At 44.7% G+C, this 20,296-nt stretch overlaps 1 protein-coding gene across 1 annotated transcript in view; it reads right to left on the bottom strand.

Annotated features, from left to right (window-relative positions):
- LOC138284179 (aminopeptidase Ey-like) overlaps positions 1 to 18,259 on the bottom strand; it is a 219,394-nt gene extending 201,135 nt beyond the window's left edge. The window contains exon 1 of the mRNA XM_069222676.1: positions 17,501 to 18,259. Within this exon, the coding sequence (XP_069078777.1) occupies positions 17,501 to 18,192 (692 nt within the window). The 5' untranslated portion in view covers positions 18,193 to 18,259. The remainder of the gene's footprint in view (positions 1 to 17,500) is intronic.
- Between the last annotated feature and the right edge of the window lie 2,037 nt (positions 18,260 to 20,296).

Here is a 20,296-nt window from a genome sequence, read left to right as displayed (position 1 = left end):
AGATTGCTTGCCACCACCGTCCTGCAGCTTCACAACTAGTGGGATTACATTTTTAAAGCTCAGTGCTGGTTAGCGGTGTCATCCAAAAGGATGGTTGAAAGACTGCATGGGCCAACCAGGTTTCGAAAGTCTAAAGCAAGGTTGTTCAAAAACCTCAGCAGCTGGTCCTTAGCCCACTAAGATGTCACCGCTATAGGATTTCGTGAGGCTTTAGATTACAAGTATAAAATTACATGTGGGAAAATCAATTTCAACTTACTTACTTACTTACTATTAAACATTTAATTAATGTAAGTGTTAGCAGGGTTTTTGAAGAGCACTGCTATCTTAGAGCGCTTAGTTACAGCTGAATCATGTCATTAGTCAAGCGCTATATCAATTATACATGCATGGCTAGGTGCTCAAAGTGTTTTACTCCTCCTTAGGAGAATAGACAGCACCATACCAATACCAGTATAATATAAAACAAATGAATGAACAATCACACAAGTATGCACATAAACTCACCACAATTAAATTGTTGTTGTTATTACTGTTCATCTTATGATTATTTTTATTGTTATGTATGGATGTCACTGAGCATCACTAGTGTGTGTATTAGATTCTAAGGGCCTCATTATGAGTGTGGCAGTCCAAGGACTGCCACACTTGCGTTGATGATCAGACTACCGCACTCCGGGCAGTCCGACTGCCCAATTATGACCCTGGGTGGACCCGCCAGGGGGCTACCGTCCCCACCAGGAACATTGTTCCTGATGGGCCGACAACACTATTGGTTGCGGTCAGCCAGGGCGCCCTGAACGCAGCGCTGCCTGGCTGATTACATCCTTGTTCTCCGCCAGGTTTCCCTACCATGAAAAGGCTGGCAGAGAACAAGTGCAGGGGGTTACATGGCCCCCCTGCCCAGCACCATCGGAATGCGCTCTGTCTGCTTTGCAGACAGAGAGCATTTTGAGGGTGCTGGACTGCCTCCTTTGCGCTACGATATAGCACCCTTAAGGGAGCTGGATGCTATATCGTAGCATGGTTCCCGCCAGACTGACCGGCGGGAACACTGTAATACGCTCAGTGGGAGGATGCCACGGCCATGGCAGTAGCATCCTCCCTGTCAGTTTGGCAGTCCCATGGTGGGACCACCAAACTCATAATGAGGTGCTTAATGTGGTTATTCACCTCCATAACATAGCAACACTGGGGAACAAAATAATTCCAGGCTGCTCTTACAAGGCTAGCCCTACACTCTCTGGGAAAGCAGAGAACAACAGCTGATGGAGGGTGAGAGAATGCTCAGTGGATAGTGTTGTTGGCGGGGAGGTAAAGTTGTAGGAGGTGATTTGTTTTTCATAATGGACAATGAGGAGAGGCCATGTTATCTATGCACCCACTCCCATTCCTGCCTGTTGTAGCAGTTTAAAGCTGGGGGCAGAACCTTTTTGGGGCTCATACATGACATTAGTAAACAGTGAATAATTGGGATGTTGTTCACCTCAGGTTTCAAGTGACACTGCACACAGTCAAACTTTGCCCTTATCTATGTTAGCTCACCTGGAGCCCCTCAGTAAAAGTATTGCAGTTATTTATTTTTACCGAACTATAGTTCCGTATATCATTAAACAAAAATGGTACTTGTGATTGCCACACACTTGTGACAATATTGTCTCATACTTGAGTTAGTGACTTGTAATTGTGTTCAGGCACATTGGAGCTGATTGCCAAAGAGTGTCACTAATTATACTCATCAGTTCAAAATGAGGCTGCTACGCCTCAAGGCTAGATGTGTCAAACCACACCTTAAAATCATAGCTTGAATTCTCTATGATTGAAGACTACCACTGCATCTCTAGTCTTGCCTTCATTTTTAAGATTTTCCAAGAAAAGCAATTCCTTGGCATTTAAACCATGGCCAAATTTGCACGCTTTCAACATCAAGAGCCCAAACAACAACTCATACATATACTTTATGCCTAAAATCTAAATCAGCAATTGAAGTTCTGGTAATTTGTTACCTTGACGTTGGCTGTGCTTTCCATTGTGATCACTCTAAAGGAGACTGCCCTTCAGAAAGCTAGTCTACATGCTCCACAATATTTGTAGCCAACACAAAAAGTAAACTTATTATCCTTTTTGATGTTTTCCTGAAACGACCACCTTTTGATGCCATATTCACCATAAGAGATGTATACAGTACCCATAAAGCTTTGCGCATTAGCGCTCCTAGATTTCCCGAAACTATCCAAATGTGGAGGCTTGCAAAACCTATGATCCAAAAACAAAAGCTCTTTTTGTATCTCCCACTTCAAGAAGAAATGCAGCTTGAGCAGATCCTTTGAGGACAAACCCCCCAGAATTTGAAACATTTTTCAGTCCATATTCACAGCCCCCTCTTTTTTGCCTTTAAACTCCTAATAATAACATCCTAATAGATAAACCAATCCATATGAATTAATACCTAAGACCCTGTTAGAAACTCGGTTTCTAGTTGGCAGAGGTATGCAACCTATCCAAACAGGAACCACAGTCCTAGTCAAGATAAGTCACAAACACACCATAAATTAACCCGTGCTCACCCCATGGTAGTTTGGAACAGAGCAGTTAGGCTTAACTTAAGAGTTAATGTGTATAGTATTCGTGCAACACCTCAAACAGTAAAACAGTGAAAACATCACATAAAAAATACCAGTTAGTTAGAATACCGGAGCTTAATTCAATAAATATGACAAGAACAAAATGACAAAAATCCAATAAATAGAATTTGAGTTATGAATTTTTAAATAATGAACTGTAAGCACTTAGAAGCAAGGTGGACTAATCGGAGATATCTGGCTATGCCTGACTAGGACAACGTGAAGAGTTCAATCCAACCACAATGGAGTGCAGGTTGAATACAGGAACTCACCTAGGCCAACTGAACAAAAATACCTTAATCTTGGTGCAACCGCATCGAGGAAGATGTGGGGTGCAGTTGAGGCAATGCGTTGCTTCTGATCCCTCCATAGAAGGAGGTGCATCAGTTTTCTCCAGGCAGAGTTGGTGATGTGTCTGTTCTGAGGGTGGCTTGCTGGTTCTGAATGCGATGCATCAGTTCTGATCCTGTAGCAGAGGATGTATCGAGTCGTAGGGCGAAAATTATGAGCCCGTCCCGCTCCACTTGGCAACAAGGATGCACCGCCTTCAATCCATTCAAAGGTGACTAAGTGCCGGTTCTGATGAGAATGCACAGATTTAACTGACAAAACACCTCAGGCCTCACTTCCAAGGGTCCAGGACTGGGGTTGTACAGGGCAGACTCACAGCTGGCAGAGTCAAGCTGCAGATGGAGGTTGTTAGAAATGGGGTTTCTGGTTGGCTAGGGTATGCACCTCAGCCAGCCAGAACCCACCCACTCTAGTCAGGGCAATGGAGTTACTCATCCAAGATAACCCCTGCTCACCCCCTTGGTAGCTTGGCATGAGCAGTCAGGCCTATCCCAGAGGCAATGTGTAAAGCGTTTGCACAACACACATAACACACGTGACGCAATATCCCCACCACAAAGGAAACACAACACCAGATTATATGAAAATATACTGTATTGTATACGATGCAATTATTAGACCAAACATCACATATAAGTAGTATCCTGCTACCTTAGCAGTTGTCAGAACGTTACACCTTAGTTACTCTGCAAACTAGCAGTAGTCACATATAACACACAGGTTCTCAGTATTCTGCAACATGAGCAGTAGTCAGGAAACACATTATTACACCAAAGCACTTGTCACAAGATTATCATGAACGCCATAGTAGGAAGATTAGAAAACATATGGCAAGTTAGAAAAACATATTAGCATGTTAGTTATGCCGGTAACAGGAACATTTACATGCATATATAAACATCATCAAGCAGGTAGGCAATATATGTATTCAAGTCTGCAGAAAGACTAGGAAATACCTGGTTTTAATGATGAGGGCACCTCTAGTGCCTAGAAGATGAAGAATGGGGCCCCCGGCACTCCTCTTCGCAAAACGGGGTCCTCTCTTATCCTTTGGTTGGAGGAGGGCGGCACACACCTGCTCTCTACTGTGAACGGGCCCCTCTGGGGGCCCGTGATCACTGAGGCCCCCCGGGCCTCAACCGGCCCTCATGAGGGGGGCGAACATCCTCAGGATAACGTAGGTGGAGGGGGGTGCCACACACTCCCTCCGATTGGTAACAGGCCCCTCCTGGGGCCTGCGATCTCCTGGGGTCTCCCCTGGGCCTTCACTGGCCCTCCACAAACAAGTCCAGAGTGTCAGGGGAGCAGAGGGAGGCTCCGGTGAGGCTTCCCTTCCCTCTGCCCGGCAAAAGAAACAACAAGGGGCCTGGTGGGGCGAGGGAGACTCCGATGAGACTTCCTTCACTGCCCACCGGCTTTAGCAGCACTCGGTTTCCCGTCCTGACATCGGAAAGGGGCAGGCACCAATGCAGGTGTCTGCCTGTGCCCTGGGGGCACTCCACGGAGCGCACTTCACCCCAGTGGCACGACAGGAGTCCACTCACTCCAATTTCTGGCTCAGATGAATCTTCTGGTGCCCCAGGGGCACGAAGGACAGCGCAACTCCGGTGCTGGAAACCACGCAGCCCAGGTCGCGTGGTGATTTCTTCATGCAGCAATGAATAAGCACTCTTTAAGGCACTCAGCATCAGGAAGGGGAAGTGCTTTCAAGCGCTAAAGAAATCCCCCAGCAAGCACTTTCCCAAGCGCTTAATTTCAGCAAAAAGGTGAAGCACCCCTCGTGCTTCAAAGTGGATGCAGGGGTCAGGGGCCACAGCACCCTGCCCCTAGGGGACAACAGTCCAGGAAAAAGTCTCACATGTGGAGGGGCCCAGCAACAGGCCAGCACAAAGAGGATGCAGCAATTGGCAAGTCCTTTACAGTGACCAAGCAGGTCACAGGTCAGCACAGCAGCAGCAGTCCATGGCTGTTCCTGGTGAGTCCTTCCAGCATTTCTGTGTCCAGTTCCAAGATGATTCAAAGTGTCTCCAAATTGTGGGGAAAATTACCCTGTACTTATACTCAGTCCTTACAATGTTTTGCAATGGTAGGGAGAGGAGTTCAAGCCAGTTACAACTGGTTCTGGGAGTGCCCCCTCTCTCCTTCAGCACAGGCTCGAAACATCAGTGGGGGGTAAACAACCCTATTGTGTGAGGCCAGGGCATAGCCCTTACAAATGTAGGTGTGCCCAGCCTCTCCCTTCTCTCAGCCCAGGAGGACTATTCGGTATGCAGATGCACCTCTGTGACACCTCCACCCACCCTCTGTACAGGCTGTCTGAAAAGTATGCACAAAGCCCCAACTGTCACTCTGCCCAGACGTGGATTGGAGTCAAGCTGCAGAACACCAGAGTCATAAGCACAGATAAATGCACACTTTCTAGAAGTGGCATTTCTGTAATAGTAATAAAAAATACACCTACACCAGTAGGCAGCATTTATTATTACCATCACAACCATACCAAACACGCCTACGCTAACCCTCATAAATCAGACAATACCCCTTACACATAAGGCAGGGCATTTCTAATGCAATCCTTTGAGAAGGCAGCACTCACAGAAGTGAGACACCAAGTTAGGCTGTTTGTCACTACCAGGACAGGCCATGCAACCTGGCACATGTCCTGCCTTCTACATACATGGCACCCTACCCATAGGGCTAGCTAGGGCGTACCTTAGGGCTGACTTACATGTAGTAAAAGGGGAGTTCTGGGCCTGTCAAGTAAATTTAGATGCCAGGTCCCTGTGGCACAAAACTGCACACACAGGCCCTGCGCAAGCAGGCCTCCGACAGGTTTGAAAGTCTACTGCAGTGGGTGGCGCACGCAGTGCTGCAGGCCCCCTAGTAGTATTTAATTTACAGGCCCTGGGTATGGAGATACCACTGTACAAGGGACTTCTAGGTAAATTAAATATGCCAATTAGGTATAAGCCAATCATACCAACTTTAGATGGGAGAGCACCTGCACTTTAGCACTGGTCAGCAGTGATAAAGTGCTCAGAGCCATAGAGCCAACAGCGAGAGGTTAGAAAAACTAGGAGAAAGGAGGCAAAAAGACTGGAGATGACCCTGCGTAAGGAAAAAAGTCCAACAGAGGTAAGTTGGAAACCTTTTATGTCCCTGAGACTTTAGACAACAGGAGACCAGCAAGCTCTGGGTTATGGGATAGAGAGATGAAGGCCCAGTCCTTCTCACTCCCAGACAAGAGGCAACAGGCAGCAGGTCAGGATAGCAAAGCAGCAAACCAGCAGAGGGGCAGACCTTGTAGCGGACAGCTGTCTTTCTTTCTGGCAGGGTATCTCAGGGTCAGAAGTGGATTGAATTGGTTGTGTCAGAGGCCCAGTACTTATATCCAGTTGTGTCTTTGAAGTTAGGGAGACTTCAAAGAAAGTTATTTGACATGCACAGAGGTCCTCCCTTCCTGCCCTGGCTCCAGACTCACCACGGGGGGGGAGGCAGCCCTATGTGTCGGGACAGGACACAGCTGATTTAGGTGTAAATGTGAGGCAGTGCCCTGCTGTTCCCTCCTGTCCTGCCCATGATTGCCCACCAGGAGGTGGATGGCCCATCAAGTCACACCTAAGCTCCCTTTGTGCATGGCTGTCTAAAGGGAATGCACTATGCCAGCTGTCACCCACCCCAGATGTGTATTCAGAGACGGGCAGCAGGCACCAAATAGCTAAAAAAAGAAAATGCCAACTTTCGAAAAGTGGCAAATTTTCAGAACTGAAATTTGAAATCCCACTTCACCATAAGTTGTGATTTTAAAGTGTGAGTCCAAAGACAGCAAGCCTGAAAAATGTACCTCTTCCAGATTGTAAATTTCACTTAAAAAATGTAATAATTTAATCCCAGTGTTATCCTACGGGAGAGATAGGCCATGCTGTAGTGAAAAATGACTTTGGTAGTTTTTCACTACCGGGACATGGAAAACTCAAACATACATGTCCTGCCTTTTAGATACATTGCACCCTGCCCTCTGGGTTGTCCAGGGCCTACCATAGTGGTAACATATTTGTATAAAAAGGGAAGGCTTGGGCCTGTCACAAGGTTTTTTTTTTGCCAGGTTGACATGGCAGGGCAAACTGCACACACAGTGCTCTGCACTGGCAGGCCTGAAATATGGTTTGAGGGCTAATTAAGTGGGTGACACAATCGCTACTGAAGGCCCACAAGTAGCATTTCATTTACAGGCTCTGGGCACATGTAGTGCTGCTTACTAGGGACTCATGGGTACATTAAATAAGCCAACTGGGTTTAAGCCAATGTTACCATGTTATAGGGGAGGAAGGACAAGCACTTTAGCACTGGTTTGCAGGGTAAAGTATACAGAGTCCTAAAGCCAGCAAAAAAGAGGTAAGAAAAGTGAAGGAGGTAGACAAAAAGTTGGAGGCAAGATCACCCTAAGGCTGTCAGGTCGAACACCCCCCCTCTGTTCCACTTGGCCTTCTCTGCAGGGTCCACCCAAAACCTTTTACCTTTAACCTTTACTTTTTTTGTTGAACTAATTTTTATTGGATTTTAGGACTCTGTGCACTTTACCACTGCCTTTACCACTGCTAACCAGTGCTAAATTGCTCTCTACTCTAAGCATGGTAAAACTGGCTTATAAACAATTAAGCACATTTAAGTACTTGTATGCCCCTATTAAAGTGGTACTACATTTGGCCAAGGCCAGCAAATTTGATGCCACTAATGGGCCTACAGCACTGATTGTGCCACCCACTTAAGCAGCCCTTTAAATATGCCCCAGGCCTGCCAATGCAGCCTCTTTGTGTAGTTTTAAACTGCCATTTTGACCTGGCAAAAATAACAATTTTTCCAGACTGACTTGCCTTTTTAATGCATAGACATCACCCATGGGTTGGCTCCAAACAGCCCAAAGGGCAAGATGCATTGTATTTAAAAAGCATTTCATGTATTTGTAAGATTTTACATGTCCTAGTAGTAAAAACGCCGTAACTTTGTTTTTCACTACTGCAATGCCTATCTCGCCCATTGGATAACATTAGGTTACCCTATTACATTTAATAAGTGCTAATGTGTGATTAGGAACAGGTAGGACTGTCAAGTTTGGACTCAAATAAATTGTAATTTAAGGTCCTTGTTAATGGTAAAATCAGATTTTAAGTTACAATTCTAGAAATGCCACTTTTAGAAAATTTACATTGTTTTATCCTGATCATTTGGTGCCTACGGCCTGTATCCTAGAAACAGGATTGTAAATTGATTGGCATTTGGCCATTTTGTATTCCTCCTAGGCAGTGAGACAAAGGGCGACTAGTGGTTGCAATGATGGGGTGTCCAGGATGGGTTGGGTGAAGCAGTTGCCTACCCCATTTACATTTCAAATGGCTGCTTCCAGCATACACACAAAGGAAATTGACACCAGTCTTTTGTTACCCAAGAATACTTGAAGCCTTGGAAGTTTACTTAACATTATTGGCTGGACTGATGATGATTTCAATCCAAGTTGCCTTGAAAAAGCTCAAGAAGTCAACCTCCCCATACCCTAAGTGAAACATGTGTCTGAAACATTGTATTAGATTGTCTAAAAAACTTCTGCATTTAAGGGAATCATGTCTGGCTGTTGAAATGTGGTACTGGAGTGACAAGTCTTTTTTTGCATTACAAAGAGAAGCTATCTCAAAGCAACTACTGAACCCTTTTCTATATGAACCAGTACATGAGTGCTTGATTCTATTCTTCATTTGCATATTCAATATTTGTCAATCCCCACATTATACAGCAAAAAGAATGCAGAGACCTCCTGACCAAAATGACCTCTACTCTTCATTTGACTTCTAAATAGCCCCACTCATTCAAGGACTGTTTAAGCGGACAACTAGTTTTTTTTTCTTCCAAATTGCACACTGTGGTAATTGTCTGAGAGCAGGAGCCCCCCCCCCCCTCCCACCACCTCCATTGCAGACAGTACAGATACGGAGAGCAGAAGTGCTGCTAATTTATAGCAAGTTAATTTTAATTTTATGTTTTACCCAGAAATATTAAATAGGTAGCAGTTATGAAATGTGGGATATACCTTATCTAAAGTCAGCTGAAACCGACCATACTTCAGTCTTTTAACACATCTCATTCACATATCTACTTCACAAGATAAACTGCAAAATGTCAAACTAAAGCCCACGTGAGCTGCTCCTTAGACCATCTGTGTGAAATTAGCCTTTTGTAGCACGTATTATAGCTTTAGAAAATGTCACTTGATTCTGTTGACCTGGTCCCTACTCAAGGCCTGGACAAAATGGCATATGGTGATATTCTTTCACGTTCAATGAGTTGAAATAAGGATGTCAGGCGGTGCTTAATTTGTATAATAATAATTGCTATGAATAAGTAAAAGTAAGCCGTGCTGAATACCAAGCCTTCATAGTCTTGAATTCACCTTAGACCTTTTTAATTAATTGACAGACACTGCCTGCCCCTTTATCTCACCCTTGCAAGTTTATGCTTCCTCCCCTGGTAATGTCTTTTCCGCTTTCTCATCATTCTTCTTTGTGTGTTTTTCCCTCTTTTGCTCTCAGGAAATGCCTGATGAGGAAATATAAGTGCTGGTCCCCAAAAATGAGTGCCAGTGGCATAGCAAAACTTGAGGGGTTCCCCTGCAAAGTACTTGGAGGGACCCACCTCCCGGCTCACTCCAGAGCTCTCGGGCCAAGGTACTGTGCTGTTGGGGGCCCCCGACCTTCAGGGTGGATGGGGGGACCTTTGTTACACCACTGCCAGTGGCCCACACAGGCAACCAATGGCCAGAATTAAGCACTGATGTCAGGAGTTGAGTAAGAAGGCTGGACATCATCCCATGCACATGATATAGGTAATTACCATTTTGATTTATGGTTGCATGGAACACAGGAATAGCCTTAGTTAGACCTGGCAGCTCTTGGTGTGGATTCCCTGTACTTTTTGCTTTTGACCTACTGTTTTTGGACCCTGTGCTGGAATTCGTTTTAGCTGGTTTTGATATTTTGGGCACTTTACCACTACTAACCAGTGCTCAAGTGAAACAGCTCTCTGTATAAATTGTATTGGTGATTGATTATCCATGATTGGCATATTAGATTTACTAGTAAGTCCCTAGTAACGTGCACTAGAGATGGCCAGGGACTGTAATTAAAATGCTACTAGTGGGCCTGCAGCACTGATTGTCTCACCCACTAGAGTAGCCCTGTAATCATGTCTCAGACCTGCCACTGCAGTGTCTGTGTGTGCAGTTTTAAACTGCCAATTCCACCTGGCAGGTGCATCCACTCGCTATGCCCAAACCTTCCTTTTTACTACATGTAAGTCACCCCTAAGGTAGGCCCTAGGTAGCCCCATTGGCAGGGTGCAGTGTATTTAAAAGTATGTACTGATGTGTTTTCCATGTCCTGATAGTGAAATACTGCCAAATTCGTTTTTCACTATTGCAAAGCCTATCTCTCTCATAGGTGAACATAGGGACTTTCTTTAAATATCTTTTATGTGCAGTTTCCCATTGGGAGCAGATTGAGAAATGGAGTTTGGGGTCTCTGAACTCACAATTTAAAAATAAATATTTTGGAAGAGCTGGCTTTTAGACTGTCTGTTTGAAAATGCCACTTTTAGAAAGTGGGCATTTTCTTGCTTAACCATTCTGTGTCTCTGCCTGCTTGTGTATGCCACGTCTGGGTCAGACTGACATGTGGGCTGTTGTGAATTCCCTCTAGACAGTGACACAAAGGGAGCTGCGGTGTAGCCTGCATATCCTGATGAGTCTTTGTTGGAAAGTATCCTCTTTTGGCATGTTACCCCCAATTTCTGCTGATGTTTCTGCCTGATGTTTGACCATGTTCACTGGGATCCTTCTAACCAGGACCCCAGTGATTATGCTCTCTCTCCTCTAAATTTTGTCACCGCATACTGGTAACTCAGTATTTCACCCAAAATTGGCAGAGCTGTCCCCCTTATAAGTCCCTAGTATATGGTAACTAGGTACCCAGGGCACTGGAGTTTCAGGGGATCCCTATGGGCTGCAGCATTTCTTTTGCCACCCTTAGGGAGCCCATGCAAAGGCTTCTACAGGACTGCCATTGCAGTCTGTGTAAAATGGTGCATGCACCCTTTCACTGCCATTTACACCACACTAGGTCACTTATGAGTCACCCTTATATCAGGCCGTTCAGCCCTAAAGGCAGGTTGCTGAGTTCCTGAGTGTGAGGGCACCCCTGCACTAGCAGAGGTGCTCCCACAACCTCCAGGACGATTTTCACAGACTTCGTGAGTGTGGGGCCACCATTTTACGCTTGCACTGGACATAGGTCTCTACCTATGTCCAGCTTCACAATGGTAACTCCGAATATGGCCATGTTTGGTACCAAACATGTTGAAATCATACCCCAGGGCTTTTGCAAGGATTGGTTGTATGATTCCATGCACTCTGGGGACTCCTTAGAGGACCCCCAGTACTGCCATTACAGCCTTTTGAGGTTTTCCAGTCAGACCCAGCTGTTGCTACCTAACAGACACGTTTCTGCCCTCCTGTTGCTCAGGCAGCTCAAGCCCAGGAAGGGGGAACAAAGGATTTCCTTTGGGAGAGGGGTGTTACACCCTCTTCCTTTGGAAATAGGTGTTACCGGCATGTGAGGGGTAGCCTACCAGAGCCTCTGGAAATGCTCTGAAGGGCAAGATGGCACCATGCTTGCATAATCCAGTCTACACCATCCCAGGGATCCCCAATCCCTGCTCTGGTGCAAAACTGGACAAAGGAAAGGGGAGTGACCACCCCAGAGGGTCCCTGGGTTTTGCCATCTTGGATTCCAAGTTGGTAGGGCACTCTGGGAGCATCTGAGTGGCCAGTGCCAGCAGGTGATGCCAGAGCACTCCCCTGATAGGTGCTTACCTGTGTAGCTGACCAATCCCCCCTTTCAGGGCTATTTAGGGTCTCTCTCCTGGATGGTTCTTCAGATTTGGATTGCAAGACTCCAGCAGGAATCCTCTGCATTCTTTACTTCACCTTCTTACAAAGAAACTGCATCTGGGCTCTGCAGAAACTCTACAAACTGCAACAAAGAAGCAAAGATGAATTTTGCAACATTGTGTCTTCAGCTCCTGCCAGCAACTGCAACCAGGTCGTGCATCCTCCGAGGACTGCCTGTCTTCAGCCTGCACCACAAGAACAAAGGAATCTCCCTTGAAGTGAATACGTTACTTCCCTGCTTCAGCAGGCACCCCTCTGCAGCGTTGACCGGTGGTGTGGGTCCCCTCTCCTGAAGAAGTGCGTGGAACCAGCAACACGGGTCATGGACTGAAGTGGTCCTGATGGTCTTGACATCCAGCTGTCCAACTTTGGTGGAGGTAAGAGCTTGCCTCTCCATGCAAGACAGTACCCCCATGCACTGCATGTTTTTCATTTGCAAAGGCTTATTGGCATCCTTCCATTAAGTTCTTCAGACACCATGCAGCTCCAGCCCCCAGCACTCCTTCCCGCGATGCACAGCTTCCTGTGTGGTTCTCCTGTGGCGTGGGACCCCTTGTTGCAGCGCTGCGTGGCCTCCTTTTGCACCTTCTTTGACCCCGTGCTGTGGGACTTCTGTGTGCGCTCTATGGTATTTTTGGCATTTGTGTCACCAAAATAAAGTACCTTTATTTTTGAAACACTGAGTATTTTCTTTCATGTGTGTGAGTACATGTGTGACTATATTGGTATTGCATGAGCTTTGCATGTCTCCTAGTTAGGGCTTGGCCGCTCATCCACACTACCCCTAGAGAGCCTAGCTTCTAGACACTGATTACATTTTACTAATAAGGGATTGTACTCACTACAAACCAGGCCAGCCTCCTACAGTCTCCTGGGCTAGAGTTTGGAGGGAGGAGCTGACACTTACAACTGAAAGGGCTGTGCCTGTCCTCACACAATGCAGTCTCCAACCCCCTGGGGTGTGTCTGTGGCCAGGCCTGGGCAAGAGACTTTCCTTTGAAGTTTGCCTACTTCAAAGGCACAACTGGGTATAAGTAGTGGGCCCAAAACCCCAGATTTTCAGAACACTTCTGGATTAAGAGGAACCCTTGCCAAGGAGAAAAGCTGGATGAGGAGTTCTGCCCCTTTGCTGTGTGTGCTTTGCTGGATTGGCCTGCAGTTGCCTTAGAGGAGCAAAGACTGACCTTTGCTGTGTATTCTGCTTGTGAAGTTTCTCCAAGGTCTTGGACTGAGCTTGCCCCCGTTCTGAAGTCTCATGGACTTCCTCCGCCAGCACCTGGACTTTCTTGCTGAGACTCCTACCCTGCCAAGTGGTGTCTAGTCCAGCCCCTGGTCCCTTGAAAGGAGAAGCTGGTACAAAACCAAGGAAACCCAAGTTCACTGACTTCGGACGACACCCAGACTGACACTGCTGCTGGATCCTGTGACACCGCCTGCAACTGAAGCTGTGGTCCCCGCTGGAGTGCGACATCCCTGACCAACCCTGCAGGCCCGACGCTGCTGCAGCCTCGCTGAAGTCCATGATTCATTGAGGTCCAAAGTGCAGTGTCACCAATGTATGTGACACCGGACTCTGCCATGGCACCTGCAGACTTGTGGCATGACCGCGAACCCCCGTGAGGAAACCCCACCATGTCTAGACTGCCAGACATTGACCCAGCCACAAGTGTAAGGAACCAACTCTTTGCACTTATGCCACCTCATCTCCACAGCTCTGCAGCAAGGACCCAACGTCTCACACTGACGTCTCCGCTCCTCTGCTCCGCAGCACCGGGACTGATGCCACACCAGATCCAGTGACGTCTCAATCCCCAACTCCATGCACCAGTTTGTTTCCTCATTTTCACAAGGTACTGTACCTGGGGGTCCATGCAACTCTGTGACCAGCGCCATTGGCATCGGATTGTTAGGAATGACTCCGTCACAATGCCCCTGAATTCACCAAATTTAAGCATTTGTGTTTCTAAGCACTGTATTTAAGTTTAATCTTTGAAAATTCGTAACCGTGTTTGTGTATGTTGGATATTTGTTGTTTTGGTCTTGTTTTACTCAGATAAATATTGCCTTTCTAACCTGGTGTTGAGAACTTTTGTTGTGTTTTCACTGTGTTGCTGTGTATGATTGTATAAATACATTGCCTCTGAGATATGCCTGACTGCTTGTGCCAAGCTACCAAGGGGGTGAGCAGGGGTTATCCTAGGTGTGTATCTCCCTTAGCCTGACTAAAGTGAAGGTCGCTGCTTAGACAGAGTGCAAACTGACTGTCAACCAGAGACCCCATTTCTAACAGCCTTGTTGCCACAAATCATATCCTTATTGGAGGAGTTGAATCACTTTGCTGAAAAGAAGGGATTGTGAAACATTGACATGTTTTTAAGGATTGGCTAAGTCCTCATCGCCAGTAGCTGACTGGTTTGCTCACTACAAAGAGACAATGTCCCAGACACTGAAGAGGATAAAAGACCTTCCACTCTGATTCTTCACTACAAAAAGCTTGCCTCTCTGTCGAGAGATTTATCTTGAACTCTGCTTTGAGTGTGTGTTGCAGAATTGCACTCTATGAATGGTTGCCAATCTCCTGCTGATTCACATAACTAAATGGGTCAGAATCCTGCTGGAAGAGTATACGTGTTATAATGACACTTCCTTCATTTAGCTGGAGGATACAGAACATCACAAGGCCTAAAAAAAAGATGCTGTTTGCCTTGAAGAATACAGTGTCCTGGTTATAATCAGATATTTCCCGTATTTGGTGATGTGAAAATTCTGTCTTGATGCTGGAGAGTGCAGAAGGGACCCAAAACAGAAGAAATGACTTCCTGCCTGGAAAACTTGCATTTGATGTTTTGGAACTAGATATTGCCTTTTGGGCCTGAAAGAAGAGCTGTGGAATGCCGCCCGCCACTGGGGACTGTGGACTGCATTCTGAGGACCAGGTGATGAAGAGTTGAAGGATGTTTTCTTTAAAAAGGAAGGCGTAAGACAAGAATAAGTACAAAACATTTGGATATAGAAAAATGTTCACTCCTAGAGGGCCGGAACAACCTGCCAAGCACTCTTCTGTTCCACAGGGTCTGGTAATTCTCACTATCTCATCATCCGCCCTACCAATCGGAATCTATTCCCAGACCCTGGGGAACAGAAGAGTAAGAATAATAAAAATAGAATACTGTATCACACACAAGGTTTTTAAACAGAATTGGTAAACGCTATTGGAGTCAAGTAAGACTTCCCTATACAATGTGGAATGGATCGCTCATTAATAAGGCTTTGATGTGTATTGGCCCATCATTTTCTTTGTATTAAATATTGCTGGTCTAAGAAGCTTTAGGTGAACTCTTAGAGTATACCACCCTGGTCTGGATGGTCTACCAACGCCAATACAGGTGAAGAATAATTTGTGTAATCCGAATAATATTTTATTGTTCTGAAGAAGGTGGGGTGAACCATTGCCAGTACCACCAAAACACCACATCAACAGTATTTTTTGTTGTTTATGTTTTTGTTATTTTGCAGGGAAGAGATGATAATAAGGTTTTTATTAGTTTAAAAATATATACAAAAAGGAAGAGTGATATGGTTTTAAAGTTTTAATGTGGATATTTTGTAGTTGATTTGAAATGTATGGAATGTGGATAACATAATAAACAACAGAAGAATTTTTATACATATTTTTATCTTTTCTTTGAATGTTTTTCCAAGTATAAATACACCATTATATATGCTCATGTCTGAAGAGCCAGCAGGCTTGAGCCTAATATGAAGGAAGGGAATCTTTCTTTGCTGTGAGTTTTATTAACCCTATCCCTTCTGGCATAATATGGTATCCCTCCCCTTTTTTGGTTGGATATTATTTTGTGACACAGTCACCCAGTGTTTTCCCCAATAGAGGAGCCTGGAGTATCTATGACACTGGGAATGAATCTTCAAACATATTAAACCGAGTGGAGGATTACTGAGGTGGTGATTGGTTAATTCGTCATGTGTTGGTCAATGCCCCTTCATCCACCACTTCTAAATAAGACACTTAAGACTTCAAACTAGCCAGATCTTTCAGATTATGGCTCTATGCTGCCAGTAGGACAGTTGCAGTTGCCTATAATGGCCTCAGTCCTGTAATGAATAATTATGCAAATAACCTTTTGAGTTGCATGGGAAATGTAATCTAACTCATGGTTACCTAACACCAGTTTGCGATTGGCAATTACTGTTTCCAAGGATTATTGCAGCACAGGTAGCCTGATGTTAGTACACTTGTAAAGGGATTGCTTCCACTGAGAATGGGTACCTCCTCCACTGTAATTATTCCCTTGAATTATTTAAATAATGTTCTCCCTTTCCCTAGAAGTCTTCTGACTGTCACCCTACCCCCGGGTGCTATCCTTTCCATGATAGGCCCATACTTAATACATTTGAAAGAACATTTATAGCACGGTGGAGCATTTGGTGAATGGACAGTCCTCCATTCCTCCGTAAGTGTAATTTCTCCAATTAAAGGAATATTATAGAGGCAGACAATCAGCTGGAAGATTCTATTCTAAATTTTACATTTTCTAAAGAAAGCACCTCCTTTTCAATACATTTCAAATTGGACCCTCAAATTCTATTGAGCTCAGTTGTAGTCATAGTTTCAGAATCTAGCATTTCTTAACATTAATCAGGTGAAAGAAATACAAATGCAAATAAATACAGTTCATAAACACATTCTCCTTGCCATTATTGCTCTCAGTTATGTAGCCACACAGATAAGGTGGTTCCCACTCAAAACCATGACCACAAACGAAGAGCCTATTCTGTGTCCTACATTGATATCATTGATATGATTTCTTGAGAAACATTTAGAAAAATATTCTGCCATAATGCCAATTCTTAATAGAATAACCTAGATACATCGACTATCCATGTGAGCATTTTCACCATGGAAAAAGTTCAGCTCAGCACAAAATTCTATTGATACTGTGTGTAACATTTAAGGATCTCCCACGATAGGTATAGGAACGTTTGCATTTTCACCATCTGGGCACACTATTATGCCCCACCGTAGCAGCACTTTTTAATCTCCAAACCCAATACTTACTCTGAGAAAAGTACTCCCGGCTCCATTCTTTAAATGAAAAGAAATTGTTACCCACAAACCACCTGCAAGCATTATGAAATATCATACAACACATTTAAGCCTCTTGATTGATACCACTGTAATCCTCCAGGTATCTATGTCCCCCAGAGTTACTGAGTACATGTAATTCACAAGGATGGTTCTGATTCCCTTGGTAATTCCTTACTTAGTTCTAGAGTTTCACTCAAGGATTCCAAGTGCTTCCAGCAGATGAAACTTCTTGGTTAAACCAATGATATATGAAGAATTACATTAGATTTTATTATTCTGAAGGGGCATCTGACTGTTGTTCCCAGTGGACTTCAAGGGAACCCGTAATTAGGTCAATACACGTTTTCTTCCTTAAATATTGTACAATGGTCTAGGTCTATGTGTGCTACATAGAAATCAACGATAACAAATGTCCATTCCTACCTGGTTTCGTTATTTTCCACATATTCACTCCTGTAGAATCCAGCCAGGTCATCAGCCAGTTCTCCTGTGAAATTGCTATGAAGTAAATATTCTTTGCCCATCTCCAGATTGCTGTCTAGCGTCACAACCAAATACTCAGTCTTGACCTCTTCCCAAATTTTTGTTATTATTGGCGGGGAAGAGCCGTCTGCGCTTGTCAGGGAAACTTCATATTTATCTCCCTTGGTATAGTTTAGTTTCTTGCTGTGAATGAGAATCAAGTCAGTGGCATTTTCACATTTGAAATAAACTGTGCTTTTTCCTTTAAATATATAAAGGCCACGAGAGTCTTTGTCAAGATAAGGCTGAAGCTCCACGTCATAATGTTGTGGGACCAACGTCTTGGGAAGTCGATACTTGTTCCAGGGGCCATTTAGTGGTGGAGTCGAAGCAGTTTGAGATCCTGACGTCCTTGTGGTGCTTGTTGGGGTTGTAGAACTCGCCGTTGATGTAGCGATACTTCCAGGTGCAGGAGTTGAGGTCGACGCCGAGCCTATCACAGTAGGGACTGGAGTTGGAGGAATGGAGTTGGCATTTTTGGCCTTCTCCTCGGCATAAACCACTGACAGAGCAATGATCGTAGCCACAGCCGCTACAGCAAACAAAATTCCAACCACTGCCAGCGGCTTACTGATGTAGAACCCTTTTGCCATGTTCACTGTCACTGTGAACACACATACAATTCTAAAAACAAAAGGGCTCCCACGGCGAGCTGATGCTTATTCCTTTTATATTCCTACAGCACATTTGGAGCGGGTCAAATTCGTGCATCCTTTGGTTAAACATTAATCTGAATGCAATAAACCCGAGTTTCTAGCTCTGCCAACTCTTCTTCTTCATTTTACAGCTTCAGAAATTGCATTGTATAATCATTCATCAGAATGAAGGAAATAGAGATTTATGACCGTGTTTCCGTTCCGTAGTCCATTAGCGTCCTAATTTTAATACCGAGTTTCTTTTTCCATAGTTTAGAATAACAAGTCACTTCTCCAGCTGGCTAGATCCTTCCCGAAATATCCAGCGTGATGGGCGAAGAGTATGAGACTGATGGTCCACTAACGCTATTTCTGCAAACAGTTCTGCTGGCAGGTGAAGTTTTTCAAAGTTTACCTAACTATAAAAGGTTTCTAAAAGTTATACACCTTGGATGCCAAATTCACATTTGCCCAAAAGTACACTGAGTTCTCAAGTTCCACTGTTACTTACCCAAATCCATCAAAGCCAATAGCATATTACTACGTGATCCCTAGTTTATTCCATAAAGGCTTTTCCCAGCAAAACCATTATTTAGTTTAAAAATACCACTCATCTGAAATTGTCAAATTATGCTCTGACATGTCTTCTTTTAGTTTTGGTCTCAAGGGTTAAATTGCTCTTCTTTAATGTGTTCACTTGTTATTTTATGTGTATTTGTAAAGTGCACTATTACCTACAAGAGTATCCTGGCACTGATCTGTTGTGTTTGCCTAGAACTATGGTAGTTTGGTTAATCGAAAATCCAGGCCTTCAGGGTTTTGCGGAATTCAAGAGGAGAGGAGGAGGCTCTGATACAAAGAGGGAGGTTGTTCCACATTTTAGGAGCGATGTAAGGGAGCGCATGTGCTCCTTATCAGGTTCTTTGTATTCTTGCGATGCTGGTGAGTGGGAGTCCTGTGGAGCGGAGGTGTCTGGGTGGTTAATGGAAGGAGATGCTACTGCTCAGGTAGGTGTTGCCTGGGTTGTACCTTTGTCGATGTGTATGAGAAGTATGAATTGAGTGAGTTTGTGTACTGGAAGCCAGTGTAGTTCCCTTAGGTGCGGTGTAATATCCGTTCTGTGTGGGAGGTTGAGAATGAGTCTGGCTACTGAGTTCTGGCTGGTACATAGGGGCAGATTTAAGGAAAGTGACACTGCACCTGGTGCAGTGCCACTATCCTTGCACCCCTTAGTGCCCTCCTACCGCCACTATGTGTACACCATAGTTAAAATACAGCGCACCATGGTGCATGGTAGGGGGAATAGCATCATTTTTTTGACGCTATTGATATAATCTGCATGAGTAGCACCAAATTGTTGTCGCTGCTCCTGCAGAGTACATAGGGGCCCATTATAAAAAATGGTATGCTCCCTTTTAACTTCTGCTCTGAGCAGGCGTTAAAAGTGCTGACAAAAATGGTGCATGGAAATCCTTTAGATTTCCTTGTGTCATTTTTCCACCTTGAATACATTGTGCCTGGTGCAGGCATTATGTAGTGCAAGTGTTTACAAAGTGATGCAATGCATGCATTGCACCACTTTGTAAATATGGTGTGTGGAAAATGCCACTTTAGCATTGCATTAGCATAAAAAAATGATGCTATGGTGGTGCTAAGGTGGCGCTAGGGGGCTCTTAAATATGCCCCATAGTTTTCTAGTGGGTTACTTGGTGATCCCAGCATAGTGGGTGTGACAATAGTCCAACTGACTGGTGACTAGCGCGTGAGTGACATTTTTTCTGGTGTTGCTTGAGAGGCCTTTGAAGATCTTCCCCAGTATCCTCAGGATGAGGATAATACCTTTTTCAACCCATGTTCCCTGGTGCTTGGAAACAGGGTCATGAGTTGCCCCCAAAGTTAAAGTAAGCTTGGAGGACTTGTTAGCAAGTTGGATAAGGGATTTTGAGCAAAACAATGGATTAAAGCACTTGGTGGATATATATAACATTTATTGCTAATGAATGAGCCAATTCTGAAGAAGTTGGTGCCTAATGAATGGGCATGATGGCCAGTCGTTCCAATA

This window comes from Pleurodeles waltl, chromosome 3_1 (genome assembly GCF_031143425.1).
Source record: "Pleurodeles waltl isolate 20211129_DDA chromosome 3_1, aPleWal1.hap1.20221129, whole genome shotgun sequence".
In the NCBI taxonomy this organism is placed as follows: Eukaryota; Metazoa; Chordata; class Amphibia; order Caudata; family Salamandridae; genus Pleurodeles; species Pleurodeles waltl.
Note: the sequence above shows the minus strand (reverse complement) of the source record. Positions and strands in the feature narration are given on the sequence as shown.